Source organism: Pyrus communis, chromosome 8 (genome assembly GCF_041283825.1).
Source record: "Pyrus communis isolate YQ-2024b chromosome 8, ASM4128382v1, whole genome shotgun sequence".
NCBI classification, from domain to species: Eukaryota; Viridiplantae; Streptophyta; class Magnoliopsida; order Rosales; family Rosaceae; genus Pyrus; species Pyrus communis.
In genome coordinates this window covers 16,878,592-16,901,990 of record NC_142572.1, presented here as the reverse complement: position 1 = coordinate 16,901,990, position 23,399 = coordinate 16,878,592, and the positions used below count along the sequence as shown (strand labels likewise).

The 23,399-nt window shown below is 39.4% G+C and overlaps 5 protein-coding genes and 1 pseudogene across 8 annotated transcripts; 1 reads left to right on the top strand and 5 right to left on the bottom strand.

Annotated features, from left to right (window-relative positions):
* Positions 1–1,978: 1,978 nt before the first annotated feature.
* LOC137718299 (putative protein phosphatase 2C 12) lies at positions 1,979–7,133 on the bottom strand. Its single transcript, XM_068457817.2, has 10 exons — positions 6,895–7,133; positions 6,289–6,634; positions 5,557–5,728; positions 4,456–4,609; positions 4,312–4,375; positions 4,001–4,108; positions 3,599–3,724; positions 3,186–3,424; positions 2,753–2,955; positions 1,979–2,640 (listed from the first exon to the last, which is right to left on the bottom strand). Exons 2-10 carry the CDS (start codon positions 6,487–6,489, stop codon positions 2,615–2,617), a joined length of 1,293 nt encoding a protein of 430 aa, XP_068313918.2. The 5' UTR covers positions 6,490–6,634; positions 6,895–7,133; the 3' UTR covers positions 1,979–2,614.
* Positions 7,134–9,008: 1,875 nt separating this feature from the next.
* LOC137718852 (B3 domain-containing protein At5g42700-like) lies at positions 9,009–12,715 on the bottom strand. 4 transcript variants are annotated; one of them, XR_015965065.1, is made up of 7 exons: positions 12,464–12,707; positions 12,244–12,342; positions 11,938–12,141; positions 11,356–11,562; positions 11,177–11,233; positions 10,787–10,915; positions 9,009–9,400 (listed from the first exon to the last, which is right to left on the bottom strand). XR_015965065.1 is itself a non-coding variant. In XM_068458382.2 (6 exons), the coding sequence occupies exons 1-5, from the start codon at positions 12,605–12,607 to the stop codon at positions 11,177–11,179; spliced, it is 711 nt and encodes a 236-aa protein (XP_068314483.1). In that variant the 5' UTR covers positions 12,608–12,715; the 3' UTR covers positions 9,009–9,400. The 4 variants fall into 4 exon arrangements, 3 of the variants coding, with proteins under 3 accessions (XP_068314483.1, XP_088554355.1, XP_088554356.1); XM_068458382.2 differs by lacking the exon at positions 10,787–10,915 and having other exon boundaries at positions 12,464–12,715; XM_088698229.1 differs by lacking the exon at positions 10,787–10,915 and having other exon boundaries at positions 9,201–9,400; positions 11,177–11,247; positions 12,464–12,708.
* Positions 12,716–13,156: 441 nt separating this feature from the next.
* Positions 13,157–16,744, bottom strand: LOC137716782 (B3 domain-containing protein At3g19184). The gene is made up of 6 exons (XM_068456162.2): positions 15,691–16,744; positions 15,512–15,610; positions 15,210–15,410; positions 14,481–14,687; positions 14,121–14,212; positions 13,157–13,351 (listed from the first exon to the last, which is right to left on the bottom strand). The coding sequence occupies exons 1-5, from the start codon at positions 15,826–15,828 to the stop codon at positions 14,180–14,182; spliced, it is 678 nt and encodes a 225-aa protein (XP_068312263.2). The 5' UTR covers positions 15,829–16,744; the 3' UTR covers positions 13,157–13,351; positions 14,121–14,179.
* LOC137716964 (berberine bridge enzyme-like 1 pseudogene) lies at positions 16,566–17,053 on the top strand (annotated as a pseudogene).
* A 21-nt stretch (positions 17,054–17,074) lies between these two features.
* On the bottom strand, positions 17,075–18,586 carry FLDH (NAD(P)-binding Rossmann-fold superfamily protein). The gene is made up of 3 exons (XM_068457936.2): positions 18,221–18,586; positions 17,514–18,116; positions 17,075–17,311 (listed from the first exon to the last, which is right to left on the bottom strand). The coding sequence occupies exons 1-3, from the start codon at positions 18,497–18,499 to the stop codon at positions 17,171–17,173; spliced, it is 1,023 nt and encodes a 340-aa protein (XP_068314037.2). The 5' UTR covers positions 18,500–18,586; the 3' UTR covers positions 17,075–17,170.
* A 1,024-nt stretch (positions 18,587–19,610) lies between these two features.
* On the bottom strand, positions 19,611–22,998 carry LOC137718319 (uncharacterized). Its single transcript, XM_068457843.2, has 7 exons — positions 22,534–22,998; positions 21,510–21,567; positions 21,348–21,428; positions 21,181–21,216; positions 20,746–20,985; positions 20,515–20,656; positions 19,611–20,310 (listed from the first exon to the last, which is right to left on the bottom strand). Exons 1-7 carry the CDS (start codon positions 22,713–22,715, stop codon positions 19,796–19,798), a joined length of 1,254 nt encoding a protein of 417 aa, XP_068313944.2. The 5' UTR covers positions 22,716–22,998; the 3' UTR covers positions 19,611–19,795.
* Positions 22,999–23,399: the final 401 nt, after the last annotated feature.

Below are 23,399 nucleotides of genomic sequence, written 5' to 3'. Positions count from 1 at the left end.
GATTTAGTTAAATGGATAGGCAACTACGGTTACTTAAATAAATGTGACATGATTTTAGAGGGGGAAAGGTTACTTTGAGTTAGGGGGTGAGCAAAAAAGGACTAAATTGTATATAGAATTGTTCTATATCTCTTGTCATGTGTCAATTGATCAAATATTTGTTGTAAAATTACATAATGAGAGAAATAAACAAATGGTTATGTAAAATCATACATTTTGTGTTATTTACTGGTTTTATACAACATACATGTCAAGTGATGAATAGATACATGCGACTCATTGATATATTCGAGCACACCTTTATGAGCCACGCGGATGTATATGATAGGTGTATACTAAGACTTACTTGCGAGACAATTTTTCAAAAGAGAAATAGTTTGCGCACTTCGCTTTTTGATTGAATTAATTTAATCGATACAAATAAACAAATTTGAGCAGCCAGTTAGAGCAGCCCTAATACACGATTAGATGTGGCAAATCAATCCATTGAATTGTTAATGAATATTCATAAGATCCATTAGTTTGATTTCACTTTACACAATCATCACTAATGCCAACCTCACTTTCATATTATGGTGATATCAAATTAAACAGGTTTTAACGGGTACTTATTAACAACTTAATGGGTTAATTTGTCATCTCTATACACAAGGGGGTGATTAACATACAACTAAATAATGGGGTGGCAGAAATTGTGGGTGAATACAAAACTATAAAGTAAGGTGTGTGAGTGATGGTAGACCCAAACACACGTGCACGCAGTGGTCCATGAGGCATCATCCATAGTAGAGGAATTTTGTTCGTATAGTTAAGGTCGACATCTCAATCATGCACCAATTATTGTGGTCGACTCACTCAATCCATCCTCACCACTTCTCACACCGTTCATATTACCATATTCTTTTTTTCTCATTTCTCCAAAGGATAAGGTTATACTCTACTTAATGAGAAACTTCTATATATAGATATTGATAACACAAGCGAGGTCGTTTATCATTTTATGACTTATAGAGTTTGTTTGGAAGTATTTTTAAATTGATGTTTTTTGAAACAACACTTATAATCAGGTGCTTCTTGTAGGAAGCACATAACCAATGCTTCTTGTATAAAAGTTCTTTTGAAATCTAATAATATTTTCTCTAAAAGAGCTTTAAGTGATTTTAAAAATACTTCCAAACGAGCTCATACTATGGTTGGACGATATATGTTGATATGTCCCAACTGTAAGATATATATAATAAATAGATCTACATGCTATGGTTTGAGTGAAATAGCAACGATCACATGATCTTGTTGGTCCACTAGAGAGAGAATGAAGAAGAAAACATGGCATAAAACAAAGACATCGCATTCACTCCATATGGAGAGATCTTAAGAGAGTTTGTGAGTATGCCCTTCTTCCTTTTTGCTTTAGCTAGTAGCCACTCATATTCTTATTCTCTCTTCATAGAGGACTACCAGGTCATGGGAACCCTAAAGCCATCGAGAAGCAAAAGGTGATAACTAACTAACAAACAAACATCAGCATGTGAGGTTTTGTACATTAACCCGTGAGCTGGCAAACCCTACCAAATGATCCGGTTTGGTTCGGTTTTTCGAGCCAACCAAACCGGCAAAAGCAAGTTCAATCTCAAAAGTTCCAAGGTTCGTGAGCACAACAAAAGTCAAATGAAGTCAACACATTTCTATTGTGCTGACGAGCTTTCTTTTTCTTACCTCAAGTTGGCTCCTTTAAACCAACCAGCCAAATGGTCCCTGCTAATGACTGCCGGCCTTCAACTCTAAACCATACGACAGAGTGGGATTGGGACCCTCGGTACGAAAAACTCGCATACCGGATTAATGACGAGCACAGCCGTGCCGCATTAACAAATGACGACAACTCTAAACAACCAAACTTGATAGCAAATCAAAATGATAAACAAAATAATCCACAAGTAGATTCAAGTGCACATTACGAAGCCACGAACAAAAAATCTATCAAATGATGCCTTTTTGGCATTTATAAATTACAATTACAGCAACCGTTTTGACCGTTTGAAGAACAATGGCAGGAACCAGGGAATTTACAAAGAGGGAAAGAAGACATCAGTAGAAAAGAATAAAAAGACATCCTTCGTAAGGCAAAGAAAAATAAAAATTCATCATCAAATTTCCCCTACTGTGTAATGAATCAGTCTGAGGTCTCATCAAGTTCACCTAATATAATAATATGACATCGAAGAGTGTATTGAATCAAGGTTAGCTCCGTAAAATAGAAGGGTATGGATCAAGAGAGAGTTACCTCCGATGCACATTATGCTTTAGTTCATCCAGCCCTTCCACAACCTCTTTAAGGGAGGCAGGCACTGTCTACGTGGCTCTGAAGTAAAAAATACGGATCTTAAAGAAGCATGCAGGTCTATCTGGGATCTTCCGACTTGAAACATGAGGATGTGAGATAGATCCAGATAGGGTTTCTAAGTTGAGTGCCAAAACGGATCTGGTTCTATAAATCCCGGTGAGATATTGAAGGGAAATAGTATCAACAGATGCACCACCTTCCCACTCATCAACAACCTCAAAGTAATTTTGTTAGTGGTCTCGAAAGAAAATAGTGCTGAGAAAGTGTTGCCTAATCACTATCGCTATCGCGTCTTCCTGAAAGAAACAAACCGAAGATAAATTAGAGGATGTAACATAAATTTGAAAAACAACAAATAAACGAATAAAATAAAAATAAAATGAAAGAGGGGGGAAAAGTTTGTCATACTTCCTGATGGTCTTTGCCCCTCCATGGCCTCTTTTTTCTCTTGGCAACTCGAGCAAAGAAAGGGGCCATCCCAAGGTCTCACTTTTCCTGGGTTCGATGACCCAGCGTGTATTGAAATACCCTCTCCCGGTTCAATTTCTAATTGACAAACTGCACACATAAACAACTTGAACATGTTGCAGAGCGGGTATTTTGTATCTAACCTGCATTCCACACAACAATCCTGTCAGAATCCAGTAAACCGACATAAACCCCCACCATGCAAAGTTATACTGATAATGAAACAACTCCATGATAGAAAGTTCAAGCGATAACAAAACTTCCAAACAAAAATACAACACTTCACGTGACGCCTGATCCAGAGATCAAAATAATGTTTAGGCTATGAAGATGTTTCTTAAGCACAAAATGAAGATGTTTCTTAAGCACAAACCTTTCGGAAAGTGAAGCAGAACCTTCCTCAAATAATTCCTCCACCTCGTCTGGCTCAATATATTCTTTTTCAACGTTAGAAGATGATTCAGAGGACTTTTTCTTAAACATGGATTTAAACAACACTCCTTTTCCATGCCTCTTTGGTTGGGATAACGGAGCTTGTGGCTTCTCTTGTGGTAAAATATCAATCACAATGCAGGTTGTATCATCCCGAAGTCCCTTATGCCCTACAGCATCCTGGAAGTAGAACAAAAAGTTTAAAACATAGTATTGAAGTAAGAAAGCAAGATTCCTCCCAGCACAATAGCTCTGGCAAAGCATCTAAACCATGGGTCAAGGCACCAAAGCTATGGAATATATAAATATCTACCATTATTTACAGAAAACTGAAAACCATAACTGTTATTATACCTTAACAATTTGTGCAGCCGCCGCGTCCGGTGGCATCCCACGGCAACAATCAAGAGCTTCTTCTGCAGACAAAGCATCCCAGACTCCGTCACTTGACATGATAATTCTACCACCTGCACTCGACAACTGTGGGAAAAAAATACAACATTTTCTTTAAAATAATCATTTCAAATGAAGCATGAAAGAATACTGTAGTTTCGACAATGAAAAGAAACAGATGATTATTTCAAGAAATCATAAGAATATAAGGGTAACTATTTCAAAGGTTCACAGTAATATAATAGTTGCTTCTATGAATGTCTGCTGAATCTTTTGGTACCAACATCCAAGAGGGAATCAAGCACATGGAAATCAAAACAAGGGCAATGAACATTGTTAAATGTAACAAGACTAGAAACACACCTTGATTTGCTTCACATAAGGAACAGGAACAATGAACTCCCCCACATCCAGATCACCAATGGATCGTGACAGACACAAGCCTCCAGGCCAACACCTCAAAGGACCGATCTACAAGGAAAAGTCATCCAAATTAGTTTGTGCATTTCAAGATTAATCTTATCAACATCAGGGTCCTACATATATTCAACCTATCCTTACGCACACTTGTCTCATCCACCAGGATTTAATATGCCTTTCTTCATTTCTTAATTTGTGTTTGTACAGAAAACTTCATGAACAATACACTTAAGTACGGCATGAAGAAAAGTTACCTCTGCTCCACCACCAGTATTAAGCCGACCAACCTCACCCCCACTTGAGGTGATACGCTGCCTCCTATTAAATTAGTTGGAGAGGGTTAATAAAGGTTACAGATTATTAAGTGAGTCACAAAACACATCATACAGATAACTTACTCCTCTTCATTGATTTCAAGCCTATGATCTGCTGATAAATAATAAACTCCACCTTCAGCAGGTTCAACTATGCAACGAGAATCGCCAACAGATGCAACAGATATGACCCATCCTTCTATAATCACAAATGTGACAGTTGTTCCTGATGTTTTAGCTGAAAGATGGCAATAAAATGCATGAAATCATGCACACAACAAAACAAGAAATTAACCATTATACTGAAACTCATAAAAATTACAAAATCAAATATACAACCGGTAACCCTCAAATACAACAATTAACTTATTCGTTGATATCCTTAGGCATGCACGATCTCCAAAATGGACGAAAACATTTTTATAACAAACATATAAACAAGAAAAACACATACACACATTTTTGAAGGATCTCATATACATTGCATGTGCATGTGTTGGGAGTTTAAGTTAGGGTAAGTTAGGCTAAGGAAGTGAAAAATAGACATGGGGATTGAGTGGCTGTACAACTGGAGCTATAATTCCCCACATATAAGTAGCATGAGGCTATGATATGTTTGCAAGTCAACAGAAGACACAGCTCTCATACCAAAATGAACTTATACAGGTGCTAGTAAATGTAGTATAAACCATAAAGCTAGGACACTAAATTCTCAGCTTAAATAATTTTGGGTGAACTCAGGCAAACTCTACAGTCCACTAAACCTTTGACAGTTATAAGAAGAAGGACAAAAAAAACAGCATATAGGCATACAGTTAACTTATAATTTTATATAAACCAAAATATGATTAGTATGCAGTATAGGTTGGATATATGAGCAATTTCACACAGAGCGTGGATTTGAGATGCTTTCTCAAACAAGGGATAACATTATGCATCTCCCCTTATGACCCAGGCACAGCCAAACCATCTACTTATTAACTCTAGTTTCAATCGCATGCATATGTTACGAAGGTAATCCAGTTTCAAACTGTACAAAAAAAAAAAAAAAAAACCCCACATACCAACATATGTGATAGGAATTTTACCATGGGAAAAACCATTAAGAGTTGGTCAATAGACTCAATACTCAACTTTAAGGTAAAGCAAGAGCTAAAAGTAAAAAAGGATTAAAATTATCCATACCTCTCTCTTGGAATTCTTTGTCTGTCTTGACGAAGCCTGCTACAAAAGCCCTTGGCAATGCTGCTACCCATTCATCTTTGTTTAGATCTGAAGGGATAGCGGCCAAAACATTATTCAGAAGATTCTCCTTAGAGTAGATAGCGGCTGCTGACCCGTTATGCCCATCAAATAGCTGCAAGACATGGTTCAGTAAGAATATAGCCATGCTTCAACAATGGTCCCCATAGTATTTATAGAATATGATAAAAGGAATAAAAACACGTTCCTCAGATTAGGAAGAAGCCAAAGGGACCGCAAATGTTTACAATCCACTACCAATAACTGTTTTGGCAGACCTATCAGCGTAATCCTAATAAGGGCTCATTAGAACTTGGGTTTTTTTTTATCAAACATGGGCACAAGTTTGAAATTCCCAGCATGACCGCCACATCCTTGCGCACATGGCTAGCTGAACCATCACAGCAGTCAACTACATACTCAAACACATCTAGTTTATGTAAATACTACGCATCTTAATTACCAAAAGATCATATACCAAAACACAAAGAAGGAAATCATGAACAAACATAGACCCAAAACTAGGTGACCGACATTTCTAAGCATAGCATTTAGTCAAAAAGTTTATCCCTTTGATGAACATCAAATTAACTTCTTAGCTATTTCTACATTTTCTTCAATTCAAATGGTCTACAACGCCAAAACAGAAAGACACGAAAAATTAAAGAAAAATACCCCGAAAACTGAATACGTAGAAACTCCATCTCCCACAATTCTTTGACATTCCGTCTTTACCAACGTGAAATCCTCTCCTTTCTTGCTCTGACTCGCCTGACCGTGTATAAGCTCCGGTCTCTCAATCTTCTCATTGGCCAATTCACGCTTGAGCAGCACCGAAAGCGGAACCGTCTGATGATTTTCGCTCCTGGTGGACATTGTTCCCCAAACTCAAACACCTCAACACACACACACACACTCTCTCTCTCTCTCTCTCTCTCTCTCTCTCTCTCTCTCTCTCTCTCTCTCTCTCCTCCTCCTCCTCCTACCTCTAATGCTCCATCGCCGATTCTCAATCCAAACCCTGCAAACAAAGCAAAAACCAGCACATACGTGCGTCAATCAAACGCACCGTTTCACGCATTTTCCAATCTAACCATAAATCTAAATCCTTTCCAAAAAGAATAAAATCGTCGATATCAGAAGCTAAAACGGCAACAAATCACCGAGATCTTCAAACGAATCGGACAACTTTCATCGTCTTAAAAGCCGTAAATTTTGTTAACAAATGCACAGAAATCGCAATGCGGAACACGAATCCGAGAAAAGGAGAAGAAAAAGTACAGGAAGAGTGGGACCGATCAGCAAAAACAGCAATGACGATTACGCGGGAAGGAGACGAGGGCCAGGCGCGGCGGATGCGACAGCGGTGGCGGGTTGGTGTGATCGAGAAACGCGGATCCCGGCGCACTGTGAAAATTCCATTCTCCTTCGAGAGAGCGAATAATGAGATGAAAAAGCGGAAATGAAGCTGTTCTTCTCGCTTTCTTTCTTATTTTAACAAAAACAAAATTTAAAGAAATAAAATTAGAGAGAATAATTGATCAATTAAGTAATTATTTCCTGGCACTGACGTGGCAGGAAATCGCGTCATTTCTTACATTCGGCGCTTGGAGCCCCTTTTTTTACGCGCCGTTTGGCTTGTATGGCGCGCAAGAGCCAAGAGCGAAAAGGATCTGTCTCTCGCTCTCTAGTTCTGTGTGGGCCCACGAGGGATGGTGGGCTCCAGTGGGCCCCTTGATTATGAGGAATCTGATGTGGTCGACTAATTAGGACAAATTATGTGATTTATTTACTTTTAATTTTATTTTTCTTCTTAGCAACCTTAGGAGGACCCAGTCAAGCAAAATAATCCCCGATAAAACAAATAATCCCCGACAAAACACTAATCACAAAGACATAAATCTTCCACAATGAACGTTTCAGCCGGTTAGTGTAATTAATGATATTTTTAATTACTTGTTAGAACATCTTTACCCATTCGTGGAAGGCAAAAATCAAGTCAACAGTGTTGCCCTCAATCCCAAAAACACACCTCAACCAATCCAATAAGGCAAGAGCAAGTGGTGGGCTAACCACTGCCCGCACAAAAGCTAGAGCTGGAGAAGCCCAACCTTGGTTTTAGGTGGCATTTGATTCCTAGAAGCAATGAAACCATGAATTACTGTTTGAAAAATGCTAAGGAGAGTTGGAGACTCACTCAAAAGTAAGATTTTATATGAATTATCTGTCACGTCATGTTCTTAGCACAACGATTTATAACATTGATACGAAAATTAGCGTTAGATTATGAGGTGACAAAAACTCAATGGAAATTCCTACTTTGATAGAGTTTTCTTAACACTTCTCTTCTCTTCGTTTTCACTTTTTTCTTATCAAAGTATCCACAAAGTGACATAATGATTAACCATTTTTTCGTTTCAGCTCAATGATAAAGATCAATCATAACACAACGTTAATGTCACGTAATTAGACTCGAAAGATTATGATTAAATTGTGGGACCCATTGGTATGGGGGGACCGACAGGCAGATTTATTTGGGCCAATATTTTTTGCTTGAAAAAATCCTAACCCCCTTTTGTCCCGTCCTCCACCTGGAGAGTCCGGAATTCTCGGCGCCAGTTAATTAATCAGTCACGCTAATAAATAAATTACTTTCTATTTTATTTTAATAAATGATCGGCTCAAAAGCTCGAACAGCTTGGGATTCCAGGTGGCTCATTCGGCTTCGTACAATAGATCCGGCTGTACAGGAGCGCCGATTTATCCTTCATACATGTCACGCAGACGCAGAAGCATGTTCTATTTATTTGCTTTTCTTACATGCAGGATTTTTTTTTTTTTTAATAAATTAGCGGGTTAAATTCTTACTTGTTAAGACGACGATTGGTGAAGTCGAATTCGCATCAAAATGTGTAGATATTATTATTTTTTGTCACTTCAATAAATGTCATGTACTGCTAACTGAAAAATAGCTCAAAGCATTTTTGTCTAGCAAATTAAATAAAATTAAATAAAAACAATAACGGGTCTCCACTTGGCTTAATTTATAGTCACAACCAATAAACTAAGACTATGTTGACGAAATATTGCAAAAAATAAAATAAAAAAGTAAATTGGTTTTGTCGCCAAATAGTCTCGTTTTGAAGGAAAAACTCTAGACCCAACTGTTATTGCACTCAGTCTCAGTTACATTTAGATGAGCTATTTTCTCTGTGGTTTTGATTGTGTAGTGATTCTCACTTATATTATCACAGTATAGAAGGCTATACTAAGAAAATTTATTTCCACATGCACAGTTTTTTTTTTTTTTTTTTTTCACTACCCACTATTGTTTATTCCTGACATTTAAACTGATTGAATCAAAAAAAAAATTCAAAAAATGCGTGAACGAGATATAAGAGAAAAATAGGGTGCATAAATCATTATCGTAAAGTAAATTGGCAATGAAGTCAATGGCTTGAATTGATTGCCATTTGCCATGGCAAAAGTTTTCAGTCTCTGAAAGCCACATGCCCGTAACATAACATGCAATCTAGCTGTCTTTCTTTATCAAGTATTGTTATATATATAAATGGAAAAAAAGGGAATTAAAGATAAGAACAAGCTCCTGTCCATTCATAATTTGCTCATCAACGGAGTTCCATATATAGATCTGTTGATGGACACCAGACATGATTGCAGATGATTGACTCATCCCCTAAAACATGTACCTTTTTAGCAGCAAATGGAACTCGTTGCAAAATATACATATAAAACTCTCTACATTCCAATCCCCCAACTCTTGTTCCTGCAAAAAAGTGAAGGGGTTGTATGAGAGAGAGAGAGAGAGAGAGAGAGGAGATACGTCGAGAATTTATTTTGTAACTGATTGTATAATTTTTTATGTTTAACTAACGGGATTAGAAATGGACACAAAAGTGGATATCCAAGAAGATCGTGAGTACAAAGAGAGAATCTGTTTTGTAACCGGTTGTATATCTATTTCTGTCAATCTCTCGCTACTGAATAAAAAGCGTAAACAAAAGTATACAATCGGATATGGATACGAATGTCTCAGAGGTAAGAGACATATAAACCATAAGAAATTGATTAACTTGCGTGAAGGCAACTTTGTTTTGTTGGAGTTGCATCACATTACGTCAGTCAAGCCAATATTAGGCCACATGGTTTCTATATAGAGGTATTCATCAATTTCCCCCTGAACTTGTGATCATTAGTCAATTTCCCCCCTCAACTTTAATTTTGGCCAATTTTCTCCCTCAACTCTTATAATTAGTCAATTTGCACCCTACTGTTAATTTTTTAATTTGATCATAATTAAACAAGTGTGTGTAAGAAACTAAATAAGATGTATGTTAATCATGTTCCTATATCTTTATCCTATTACAAATAGATTAAAATTTAGAATTTTACAATTTATCATAGATAGTATTATTAGTCATAATAAATCAGTATGGAGTAATTTTATTTGATTTTTGACTATACAAAATTGATAACAAAAAGGATTGATGTGTAAATTTTTGTATGTGAATACAATTTTCTTTATAAAAGTGAAAGCTAAGTTCAAGTAAATTGCGGAGAATCGAGCTTTAGTGAAAAAATGGCTAGTCTATTCATAATTTTCGACTCCTTATTAAGAATAACCCATTTTATTGAAATAGGTTTGATCCATGAGTTTAGGATTATTATTTCTTTTTGTTATTATTTCTTCTTCTACATGCTTTAAACCCGATTCATAACTTTTTCTTATAATCAACCCATGTCACATACTAACTGTATTATGTTTTTGTACATTTTACCCTATATTATGCAGGTGAGTTTATGTTAATTTTAGTACTTTGTTGGAAGCTATTAGAAAGATTGAAAATTAAGAAAAGAATAGATGGAAAATTAAAAAAAAAAAAAAAAAATTAACAGTAGGGTGCAAATTGACTAATTTTGAGAGTTGAGGGGGGAAATTGGCCAAATTAAAGTTGAAGGGGGAAATTGACTAATTATGAGAGTTGAGGGGGGAAATTGGCCAATTAAAGTTGAAGGGGGAAATTGACTAATTATGAGAGTTGAGGGGGGAAATTGGCCAAATTAAAGTTGAAGGGGGAAATTGACTAATTATGAGAGTTGAGGGGGGAAATTGGCCAATGATCACAAGTTCAGGGAGGAAATTGATGAATACCTCTTCTATATAAACAGAGACAGTTGCATCAGATTGTGGTCACAGTTGCATCACATTTGTGGTCCTTTCGCATATGCAACTTGTTTCATTTAGATATGATGTACTAACTGCCCTCTCCATTTGGTGTTCCTATAAAGACATCACAAATGACCAAAAGGAATACGCAGATTTTATTGCATGTGTAAATATTTCTTAAATCAATACTCCATGCCGCATCAGTTTACATCATTTAAATTAACGATTTTACTTACCAAATAAGCCTCACTACTATTCCATTTGACAAATGAAATGTCAATTATGTTGTCTAATCATATTATAACTTGTAGATAGTATATTATAACACAGGAATCAGTAAATTTGACCGCGACGGGAATGACTAGAAACAATTACCTAAGTTGATTCTTCTGAGCTTGCCTGCCCAGGTCTCTCCACCCTTATAATGTACACCTGAAAAGGTAATACTAGTACGTTGCACTTCAAATGAGAACTAATCTGAAAACAAAGAAGATAAGCAAAAACTAATCTAAAATTCAAGTGCAAAACACTTATTTTGCAGCTTTGCCAATCACCTTGAATGTTGTAGGCCGAATCAATTGAAAAACCAATGCATCTCCATCCACAAGATCATGAGCAACTGCAAATCCTTTCCATCCGCCGCTGAGTCCTTTTTTTCGGGCCAAGTATATAGTCGGGTACTCGTTTCCATCTTCATCGATCAGTGTCATAATTTCTTCACCCTTTGGGAGGTGGTTCTTGCAGAAGCTGGCTTGAAGACCCTGTTGCCAAAATGACACATGATATGACTGCAATTGCATACACAATACGAAATAGCACATTGGACAGATACTAATTAAACATGTGAATTCGACAGCACATTGCTACATTGTCCAGCGACCGCTCTAATTTTTAAGATTTGAGAGAGACGGACTAGCGTTTCACTAGTCACACCAACTTAATTACATGCACAGTGCAACGGGTGAGCAGTTTTATACAAAAATCCTAAGATGCAATTATTAGTAAAACCGTTCATTCTATGTTGTATTTTATTTTGTCAGGTTTTCGATGTGAGACTTTAGTTACTTTACATCTTCTAACGTATAAATCACAAATAAAGTGAAACATGTTGTCCAAAAGATGAGGATAATGTGTACCAGCCAGAATCCACCAGTGACATGTGATTGGAGCATTGTCTTCACAAATGTCGGGTGATCGGATCCCAAACTGAGCTCCAATTCGTCGGCTTTCACCATCGCGGCGGCTCTGGCTTCGTCGGAAGCATACACCCGGTTCGCCATATCCCTATGCCGATTGGTGGCATAGCACCTTCTTGGAATCATTACTCGCTCCGCCACAACCTGTCACAAATCATAACAACACAAAAGATTGAAACTTTACATATTCAAAAATATAAAGATTGAAACTTTGAGCAAGTTAGAGGACAAAATAAAATGACCCACTTCTTTGTAATCCGGTGCAGGTCGATTCGCAACCCGGGTGGACCTCCTCACCTCCACCATCTTCACCTCATACGTGCGAGGCTTCCCGGCGCGCTTCATCTGAAAACACAAGAGAAATAGGCAGAATGTGAGGTGTGTTTATTTCATGTATGTGTGTGTATGCGTGTGGGAAGAGAGAGAGAGAGAGAGGGAGAGAGGGAGAGAGGGATTTTAAGCTTACAGGGGAAGGTTTGGGAGAATTTGGGGTTTTTTTAAGAGCTTGAGCAAGCAGAGGGAGATTGAGAGCTTCCATTCTCTTCTTGTTTTCCTCCATTCTCTGCCGGCGAGACTCCTCGTAAGACAACTTAGACTTAGCCATCACCATTTTCCCGACAACCAAACAGAAAATTCTCTGAGACTTTCTCTGTCTCGCTCTCGGTTTCTTTAGGGTTTTGGGTGGAAAGAAGGAAGTGAAATGGTGGCAAAAGTTTGAATATTTAAAAGAGCCGTTGCTAGTCGACCGTTGAGTTCCCACTGCATTGAGAAATGTTCTGCACCCACCCACCCAGCAGTAACTCCTTGTTTTCACTTCCATAAATATTGCCATTAAAATGGGACGTTCATGCACGCAGCTTTTCAAATTCAAATTTCCAAATTTACCATCGGTCTAGTAACTTGTAAATCGGGTGAAATGTAGCAGCAAGTGATTAGATTGAGATACTGACAAAGTAACATCTAAACCGTAATCTAAACCTAGGTAAGTTTATCCCATTGCCAAAGTCAAACAATTGAGGGTTTTAGTTTAATCGTCGCTTGTTGCTTGTCCATGTTAAAGAAATGAATGCGTGAAGCAAATTGATTGTATTGATTGCCATTTTTCACGGCGAAGTTTTAAGTTCCTAGTTTATGAAATTAGAAGCAGAGAAACGGGAAAGATAAGAATAAATCGGATGTCCATTCATATTTGCTCGTGGGTTCTTCATACAGGTCTAAAGGGACACCAGTGAACATTCAAAAATATGATTGCAGAGGATTGCTTCATCCGCTAACCCTACAAGGCTCCGTTGGTGGTTTCTATTACAAATAAAGCTCACCGCTAAACGGATAGCCTGTCCAAAATCCTTTTTACCTGCAATAAGAAGTAAAAGAGCCGTGTGAGAGAGGACGAGAAATTAAGATGAACAAAATCGCTTGAATTCTGATGAGGTAAAATTGCTAACAACATTATTTAGAAAGCAACCAAGTCCAAGAGGCAAACAAGGAAGAAAGCCATTCAAAGACAAAATACGCAACTTATGGATTGTTGAAAGCGACCTATAGACCATAAATTCGTTCAGTTACGTGAAAACTGAAGGCAGCTTCGGGTACATCCATGCTAGTATGCTATTCAAGCGAGTCAAGGCATTAGAATTTCGCAGATACATGGTTTCTCCATATAATACAGACAGATGCATAATGCATATGCTCATATAACCTTAATGATATGATAAATTTTACAAGTCTTAAACTTTCGAGGTGTCTTTCTTCTAGTTAACTAAATGCAAACAAATGCCTTGCTTAATGGTTGCATATGACGAATCAACTCTGAAACTAGCTTACAGTTCATTAAGTCACAGCTGTGTAGGCTTTCTATGCATATGGTCAATTAACCTATCTCAATCTCACAGCACAACAAACATTGGGTTTGATCTGTTGAAGAACTTGGGAACCCATAAGCAAAAAAGTAAGTGTATGACTCGACCAAGAGGCTAAATATGAAATGCACATTTACAAATCGTAGAAAATATCATCAGCGGTCTTAAATGACGAGGAAGCAGTCGAAATCAGATGACATATTGTTCTTCCATTAGTCAACGCATAGCTGAAAAGGCAAGAGAGAAACAATACTCGAAATTTACCTTGACAACAATGACCACAAAAAACCCACCAACATTGACGATAGTTGAAGCTTGTAGCCCTATTCAGCTCTTTCCACCCTTAAAATGTACACCTGAAACGACAACATGAGTACATGAAACAAAAAAACTGAAAGTGGAATGCAAAATGATAGGATGATCTCATACAGAAAATAGTATTATGTAGGGCACTTATCTAGTTAATTAATTGGTATCTATTGAAGGTAATATACTTATTTTGGAGCTTAACAAATAATCAGCCTCATTTAACCAAACCAATTGTGAAATACTAAAACTTTTAAGCAGAAACTTGTAAACAGTTGTAATTTTAGTTCAACTTTGTCAAGAAACTTGTAACCAAACCTTGAGTGTTTTAGGCCGAATTAGTTGAAAGACCAATGCATCCCCATCCACCAAACCATGATCAATTGCAAACCCTCTCCATCCACCACTGAGTCCTCTTTTCTCAGCCAAGTATATAACCTCACACTCGTCCCCATCTTCATCTATCAAAATCACAATATCATCACGCTTCGGGAGGTTCTTACTGCAGAAATATTTTGGAAGACCCTGTTGCAGTTTGCAAGCATTAAGTATGCCTATACTGGTGTATGAAATAGACCGTTCCTTAAGACACATTATGACGCAGGATACTGGAGATAATTGATAATACACGTAGGCCTCGTTTGGTGGATAAGGCTGAAATGGATAACCCACTATATTCAAGGTTTATTGAAAGAAGAATTGCAAAAATTGTGTCCAACTTGAAGGCAGAAGATGGAGTACTCATTAAGGAAACTTATCAATACTAATCCCACCAAAATGGTAGGATTGAGCAAAAGAAAAACAGTTCGCCTCTACCTTCAATATACTGAGAAAATAGTGGGTTATCCATGTCACTCAAATCCTAGAGCAAAAGAAAGAATAAATTGGTTCTTGAATCAGTTTCGGAGCATATACAAGATAACAGAAATTACAGCCTTAATGACTAAAAAGTTCGTAAATTTTTTAACAAAGAACAAGCATATAGAATTCAGAAGAAACATAGGATGAAAATGTGACATTTTGAGCACAAAAAGCAGATTTATTTACCAGCCAGAATCCACCAGTGACATGGGATTGCAGCATCGGTTTCACCATGGTAGGGTAATCGGATCCTAAATCGGACTCCAATGCCTCAGCTCTCGCAGTGGCATCATCTCTGGCTTCATTGGAAGCATAAACCCGGTTTGACAAATCCCTATGTCTATTAGTAGAATACCTTCTGGTCCTCATCTCCCGTTCCACCACAGCCTGCCACAAACCACAAAATCACTAAAGCTTTCAACTTTCCGATTTGAAATACAAAAAGAAACAAGCACATAAGCATTCAGATGAAAAACAAAAGGACCTACCACTTCTTTGTAAACCGGGGTCGGAAGATTTGCGACCCGGGAGGACCTCCTCACCTCCACGAGCTGCTTCTCCATCGTGCGGGCTTTCGCGCGCTTCATCTGCGTATAAAAGAGAAAACAAGAGTCAGAGCTGATTTTTTTGGTGAGAGAAGGAGGGGTTTAGGGTTTTAGGGGATTACAGGGGAGGGTTTTGGGGAATTTGGGGTTTTCTTAAGAGCTTGAGCAAGCATAGGCAGATTGAGAGCTTCCATTCTCTTCTTGTTTTCCTCCATTCGCTGCTGGCGAGACTCCTCGTACGATAACTTGGGCGCCACCATTTTTTTCCCGAGAAACAAACAGAAAATTTTCTTGGGCCTTCTCTCTGTGTAATTTTGGGTGAAACACGGAAGGAAAATGGTGGCAAAGTGTAAATTTGAAAACCCCAGTGCTAGTGGACTGCTAAGTTCCCCACTACGTTGAGTAATTGATGCGTCACAGGCAAGCTGATTGGTCAGCAATCAACTGTGGGTTTAATGAGTCCGAATCTGCTGTTTCCCAAATCCCTCTGCCCACCCTCTGCCTGTACTGTGGTTGTGACAAGTGTCCAATGATTAACTACAACACATGGTGGCTCAAGCCCTACAGTTTCACGTTATTGCAAAATTTTATTAGCAAGACTAATGTACTATCAGTACATATTAGACAACCACACAATCCCAACAGTTCGGGCTCAATACTATTGGGTTCTACTAAATTACTAATAATACTATTATTGGGGTTGCGTGACTCGCTAATCACTCATTAACATGTTTAACTAGTCTGGTCAATATATACATCGAAGACAATTCGATTTGGGTTCAGGCTGCCACCACGCTCGGAGAATTGTACTATTCGATTTCGAAGAAGAGGAAAGTCCACGGCTTTCCGACCCGTATTTGCCCCACGGTTGGTGTTGGCGGGCACACAAGCGGTGGTGGGTATGGAAACATGTTGAGCAAGTACAGCCTGGCTGTCAACAATATCATTGATGATCGGATTGTTGATGCTAAGGGAAGGTTGGAGTTGCTGTGAGCAGATGATTGAAATAGGCAAAACAGGGTTGGTTTTCAATCCGTATGGTGGGAAAATGAGCCGGATTCCGGCCTATGTGATGCCTTTTCAACACCGTGCCAGGAACTTGTTCAAAGTTCAGTACTCGGTGAGTTGGAGGGGAAGCAAGGTACGAAGCAGAGATGAATTACACAAACGGAAATCAGGTTTCGGATTCATGACCCCATGTGTGTCCAAGAACCCTAGAAGTGCTTTCTTGAACTACAGGGACCTTGAATTTGGGGTGAATAGATTTGGAAACAATAGCTATGAACAAGTGAAGGTGAAGACCGCCGTCGATCCAGAAAATTTCTTCCAGAACAAGAAGATCATCCCAAGTCTTCCAAACTCCCGCTCAGAATGGTATGAACTGAGCTCAAGCAATCTAAAAACGAGTCGAACTCAGACCGCATTGATACTCTATCGCTACCGTCACAAAATAAGGTTCACCATTTCTGCTTGTGTAGGGATTAGAAGAAAAGTTAACACACAAAAAAAAAAATCCCAACTTGATATCAACACATTGTTGCATAGCACCACATTCTGTTCTACCGAAAAATATCACTAGTTAACAACATAAAGTTTATAGGATTAGTATGTGATCAAACCCAAGCTCCTGAGCCATGGCAACACCTCCCCCAATCCTTCTTTCAATCCTCTAGGACTGTAACCCAGCTCGGCCTTCGCCTTCTCGCACGAATACGCCCACTGATGCCTCAGAACATAAACAGTCTGCACCCACAGAAGAAGCACACAACAAAATCAGAACCCAAAATTCAAGCATATACAGAAATTCTGTGTGTAGGACGTCCTGACGTGCATTAATACTATCGAAATAACAAAAATGCTCAATAACATGCTAGAATGTTTCGTTGGTGCCAATAATATCAACACATTATTGATGCCACATCGACAAAGAACGAAACAAACTCACCGGAGGACTAATCAGGGGAAGCTTCCCAGTAATCCGAGAGAAAAGAACAGACGCCCATCCGTACACCTCAATCAGCCACAATGGGATCCCAAATTTCGGCCTGCCGGTTTGTGTGATCACCGCCGCCACATCGAAAACGTGCTTAAACGACGCGTTTTCGCCTGTCAGCAGATACCTCTCACCTGTTCGACCTTTTGCCATTGCTCTTATATGGCCGTCTACGACGTCGTCCACATGGCTAAACGAATACCTGTCGTTCCCGGAGCCAATGTACCCCGGCAACCGACCGTTGAACCGCTCGACGATCAACCGAGCGACGACGTTGCCGGCGGTGAGTTTTCCGGGGCCGTAGATGACTCCGGGATAAAGCAGCACCAACGGCAGCTCCTCTTGCTGCGCGGCTCGCAGCGCAATTTTATCGGCGGCGGCTTTCGATCTCTCGTACTCCGTGCAGAAGAAGTTCTCGTGATGGACCTGCGTCTCGTCAGCGACGCCGCCGTCGGTTGATCCGAGCGCGAAAAACGACGACGTGTAGATGATTTTCTGTACGGTCTTCGTCTCCCGGACCGCTTGCAGCACGTTCTTCAATCCCCCGACGTTGACCTAACGGAATCGGAAGGCAAAATTGACCTAATTTTAAGAATCGAATTCGCAAAGAGAAGAAAATTTTTAATTCAATTTAGGATTTTGGCGAATAGCGAGCTTACGGAGAAGAATTTGGAGGGGTCGGGAAGCCAGGGCTCCACGACCGCGGCGGCGTGGAAAACGACTTCGCAGTTGGAGAAGGCGGAGAGGAGGGATTCGTAGTCAGTGACGTCGCCGTAGACAAGCTCGAGGTAAGCGTTACCGGTGGATGACGGTGGAGGAAGGGAGGAGAGGTCGCTGGTGGGGCGGACGAGGGCGCGGACGGAGTGGCCTTGTTTCAGTAGCGCGTGGCATAATCTTCCGCCTAAGTACCCGGAGGCGCCGGTGACGAGTATCTTCATGTCTGATTAAAGTGATCGTCTGCTGTGTGTCCCGGGTGAAGACGATTACTGTTATTTTGACTTTTGAAGAAGAAGTTAGTTGATTCCGCTTCAATGAAGTTGATTTGCGTGCCCAAGTCATTTTTTTTTTTTTTGGTAAAAATTAAAAACTAATTTTCTTTATATTTTCTTTTTGTTTTACTGAAAATTGCATTCATGATTGAGTTACAATACAATTACCATGAATAGAAACCAAACTTAAAAGAAGAAGAATGTATAGTGTGTGCATCAGTATTCTAAAAACCAAAAACTTTCCTTTCTCCGTGAGAGACCTTCCCTCTGTGTGAGGGTTAATCTCACCGAGCTGTGTGAGTGGTAGTTCAATTCTAGTGCTGTCGATCCTAGCTTCAGCTGGGATCCGTGGGTTTTCTTTTGTTTCTTTCTTCCTCTCTTTTTCCTCTTCCATCCGTTGTTTTCTTCCCCGGTTTTATTGGTCGATTTGCCTGCTTCTCTCCCTCTATCTCTCATCCATATTCATCTAATTTCCAAGCTTCAGTCACCATTTGCCGTGATTTGTTGTGGTGTTTCGAGTTGGTTTTGATTTGGTGCTTGCACTGGGTTGGGTGTTCCTTGCACCCCCACCTTCCCTTTGTTGTTTGCCCTTGTTGGCAGTGTTGCTCGTGGACTGCCATGAGCTTCTTTCACTTGGCTGCAGGTTCTCAGGTATCTGTAGCTAGGCTTGGAGTGACGCTTGTAATTAGCTGTTGGTATTGGTGAGGTGAGGCTTTGTTTGGGGAGCGAATTTGGCTGGATCGACATGCACGGCTGCTATTTTGGTGGTTGCAACAGCGGTTATGACGGAAGACGCATCGGCTCCTATTGTTTATGTGTTTTCTTTGTTTTGGTCTCAACTTTTGGTTGGGCCTCTGTTGTTTGTTTGTGTTTTTTGTTGTTGGGCCTCTGTGTTGTAATGTTTGTCGTTGGTAATGCATGTTACCTCAGAATCAAACCAGAAAGCAGCAGGCACGCTACAAGCGGGGGTCGTCCACTTCGTTCTTCTTCCCATCTGCTGGAGATCCATCTGCTTGATATTAATCTGAATTTGATGGACGCCAAACTCATTTTCTGAAGATTTATTTTGGTACAAGAAACATTATTTTGCTAATTTATTATTTCTTTCTTTTTTACATTTCAGTGTCATGGAACAGCGTCACTCTACATTTTTTATGGCGGAGAAGGAGATCATCATCAGCTTATCCTCCGTATTCCAGAAAGAAAGCAAGAAATGAAAAAATAAAGATAAAAACTTTATCTCTCTTATAATCTTGAGCGACGGATGCACTTGATTGGATTAAAGGGGGCATGTCGTCTTCTTGAAGCGAGTGAGCTGCCTTTCCCGCTCAAAGAACCCGATGACGGCTTTATATCCCAATCCTCAACAGTCTTCGGAACACAGACGTCAAAAAGGATCTGCCCAAGAACCCCGTGGGCATTCATGCTTGGAGTTGGCGGGTTATGCACGTGAATTATCCCTTCCTTGCGTTCTTCCTGCATTGACCCAACATCTCTACCTCCCTCGTACTCCATTGAGACGGGCGTGGTGAAGAAGTGATCGCTTGAGGCCAGAGTGACTCCTCGAAACCCATTTGAGCCTCCCGCAGCTTTTCTAACGCTACTCATCGGTTCATTGTCGATGATCTCATCTTGTGTTGCCTGCATGCCCAATGTTTCTCCTTCCAGCCGTCTAATTCTTTGAGAATAAACTCCCGCTGCTTTACCAAGGAGCTCGTTTACAGCAACTTTGTAATCAATTGGATAACGCCTGTAGTGACCTGTGAGGGAAGAATTGAATCAAGTTGTACGATTTTAGAATCTTTAGGTGATGCTCTCAAAAACAGGAAAGAACGTGAATAAATAAGAATTTGGGGAAAAGAATACTACATAAACTGTAAATTTAATAACACGGTATGGTTGAAAGCCCTACAAGGAATAGCATTCGTTATAAATAGCCTTCGAGTTTATGTTTAGAAGCAGACCTACGTGAGGAGAGTCATTCCATTTTACTAGTTTAACATCAGCCCCAAGTTCTCGTAAGCGCTGCGAAAAATTATAGATAACTTGATAGGGAGCGAGATCGTCATTCTCCGAGCATAAGATGAGATACGGGGCCTGCATGCCCTGCATAAGAATCATAAAGAATAAAGGGAAGAGAAATAAAAACGAGATTTTTAGAGAGCAGACAACCTGGAGTATATTTCATTACTCACAGTGGTGGAGTAAAGAGTCTGCCAGTACTCAGCACGCTGTGACTCAAACCTGTTGAGAAAGAGCGCATCGAGCCCAGATGCAATGCTATGCGCCATCCAGGATGCAAATCTTGGTGGCTTGGATATTTTCAGGACACTTGGGTGAAGAACAAATTTAGCACCCAGAACACTAGTAAAGTCCACTGGACTCGAATCATAGATGTGGCCAGCAATACAGTCTTTAACTAATCGGCAATCATCCTTCAGGGCCAAAAAGTTGAAAATTGAAATGATTACGAATGATCAAAATTGATGTTCATAACTTTCAAAACTGTAAGAACTAGTCAAAATGGAATACCCTATATTGCCTCTGACATATAAAATCATTAATAATTACCTAACATTTTTTTGTCAAGTTATCATTAGTGAAATGCGAAAGAAAGAAAAAAAGTATACCAGATTCAATTTTGTTTCACAAGTTCCCACAATTATCTGCACGAAACGAAAAACGCAGTCAATACTTATCCTCAATCAATTGAAAGCTACTTTACATGATCAGTGAAATCCTTTTAACATTGAAACTACAAATAAAATATGGAGCATTAAGAAGTAAAAGGAATTACCTGAAGAACTTTGAGCATACAGGCTTTTGGACCACCAGAAAATGAAGTGAAGACCACTGGGCAAGGCTTAATCTTCAACTCCTGTATTTCATATAAAAGGAAGCAGTAATTGGTTAACTTTACTCAGGAAAATCAATTAGACAGGATCGTAATAAAACTGACCTCAACAATTTCATTTAGAATATCCGTCGCTATAGTTGTAGCCTTTTCGGGGAAGAACCTGGAGAAATCATGTATATCAAACATTAGTCCAAAACCAAAATCATGCAATTTTAATTGAATGATTGCAGCCACAATAACAGACAGATCCAAATATAATAACTCGAGTTCTACAAATGCATATCGCAAAAACCCACCCATCAAAGTTGAAACTACATCATGTATTCTACGAGTTATTTTGAGCTTTGCAACAATTGAAGATTGAACTTTGGGGTGAATTATATCATCACAGGGAGGAAGATATAAAACACAATGTACTTAGTACTCCTCCTGAAACATTCTTGTACAAAAGAATTATTCTGTCTAATCAATTAAAGGCAGACCTTCCTCTGTAAAATGCCTGCTGCCAATAATGTTTCCCTAAATGCCGCCAACCAGTATAAATAAGTTGCAAGCCGTCGAAATACTACTTCTACTCCACAAATTTCCGCATACATCAAGGAACTCGACAACATTCATCCAATACAATTTCTACTCCTCTGCTGTCGAAATACTATTTCTACAGCTCAATTTCAAAGAACTCCACAAATCGGGAGGGTCTGTCATTTTGGATGGAGTCCGGATTAATGTAATTGATAGTTGGGGTATGTGGGGTACTCTATTTCCTTCACCGTGGTTTTTCCCATGCGGGTTTCACAGTAAGGTTTTAAGCAGCTTCATGCAGCTGCTCATCAAACCAAGGAAAAGGGAAAGGGGGGCTCAAAAACATTTCCCACACAAAATCTGTCGAATAAGGAAACATTAATGACCACATACTAGTTCCACCTACCGCTAAATTAACCACAATAACTCCCAAAACACTCAAAAAATTAAGCAACCAATTTCCTCCAACGACCCAAAAAGCCGAAAAGCCAAAAGCCATTAAGTGATTAACCACAACAAGTCAAACCCCATTGGAAAAGCAAAAGCAGAAACTTGATAAGAAAAATATCTCCAAATCAGCGAAAAAATCAGAACAGCAACTTACATATTGAGAAATTGGGAGTGGCAGACGAGTGAGTTCCAACCCAGAGACGAGTAAAGCTCCACGAAGCTCTTCAGCTGCCTCTCCTGGCTCGACATCCACGCAAACACCACCACTATCCCTTCAATCCCATAGCTCCGCCGCTCCTTCCTCCCCCAATAGCACTGACCCCCGAGCCCCCACATCTCCTCCTCCTCCACCGCCGCGGCGCCCAGCAACCCAAACTTTTCTGCAGAAGAAAAAGCTGACTTTTCGAATTGGGTTTTTCTGGAAACTGCGGACGATTATTGGGTTGGAGTTCAATTCCGTCAAACGGATGAAGAGATGGAGGGTGTGATTATCTGGTTTCCGTCCCAAGTAAAAAGCTTGCAGCTTTCAGGCGCGGGGAATGGTATGGGCGTATTGCCAGCTTTGGGCATTTTGGACTTTCTGCTAAGTTACCGAGAGACAGAGAGCGCTCGCTCGTCTACACTTCGCCACAAAAAAGCGTGCCTAATCCAGTCAGTTTGAGCCGTCAATTACGGAAATACCCTTTCTTCTTCATACGTGGCGGTGGTTTATTAGACGGAGGTGTATGGACGTTGGATAGACTCGGAGTACTATATTATCTATACTAATGTGGAGAATAGTTTGTTTAACCTCACAATGAGTTAGTAATAATGTGGTTTAAATTCGTATTTGGCAAAATTCGAACTTAAAATCTCTCACTTACAAGAGAGAAATATTTCTAAACTAAAGTACTAAATTTGCAAACCAAATAATGTGATTTTAGATGATTGAATTATTGATTAAATATCGATTAACGTTCTCATTTCTTATTAATAACACATTATATAATTTACAAATTTAATAAAAAAGCTTGACCTGCC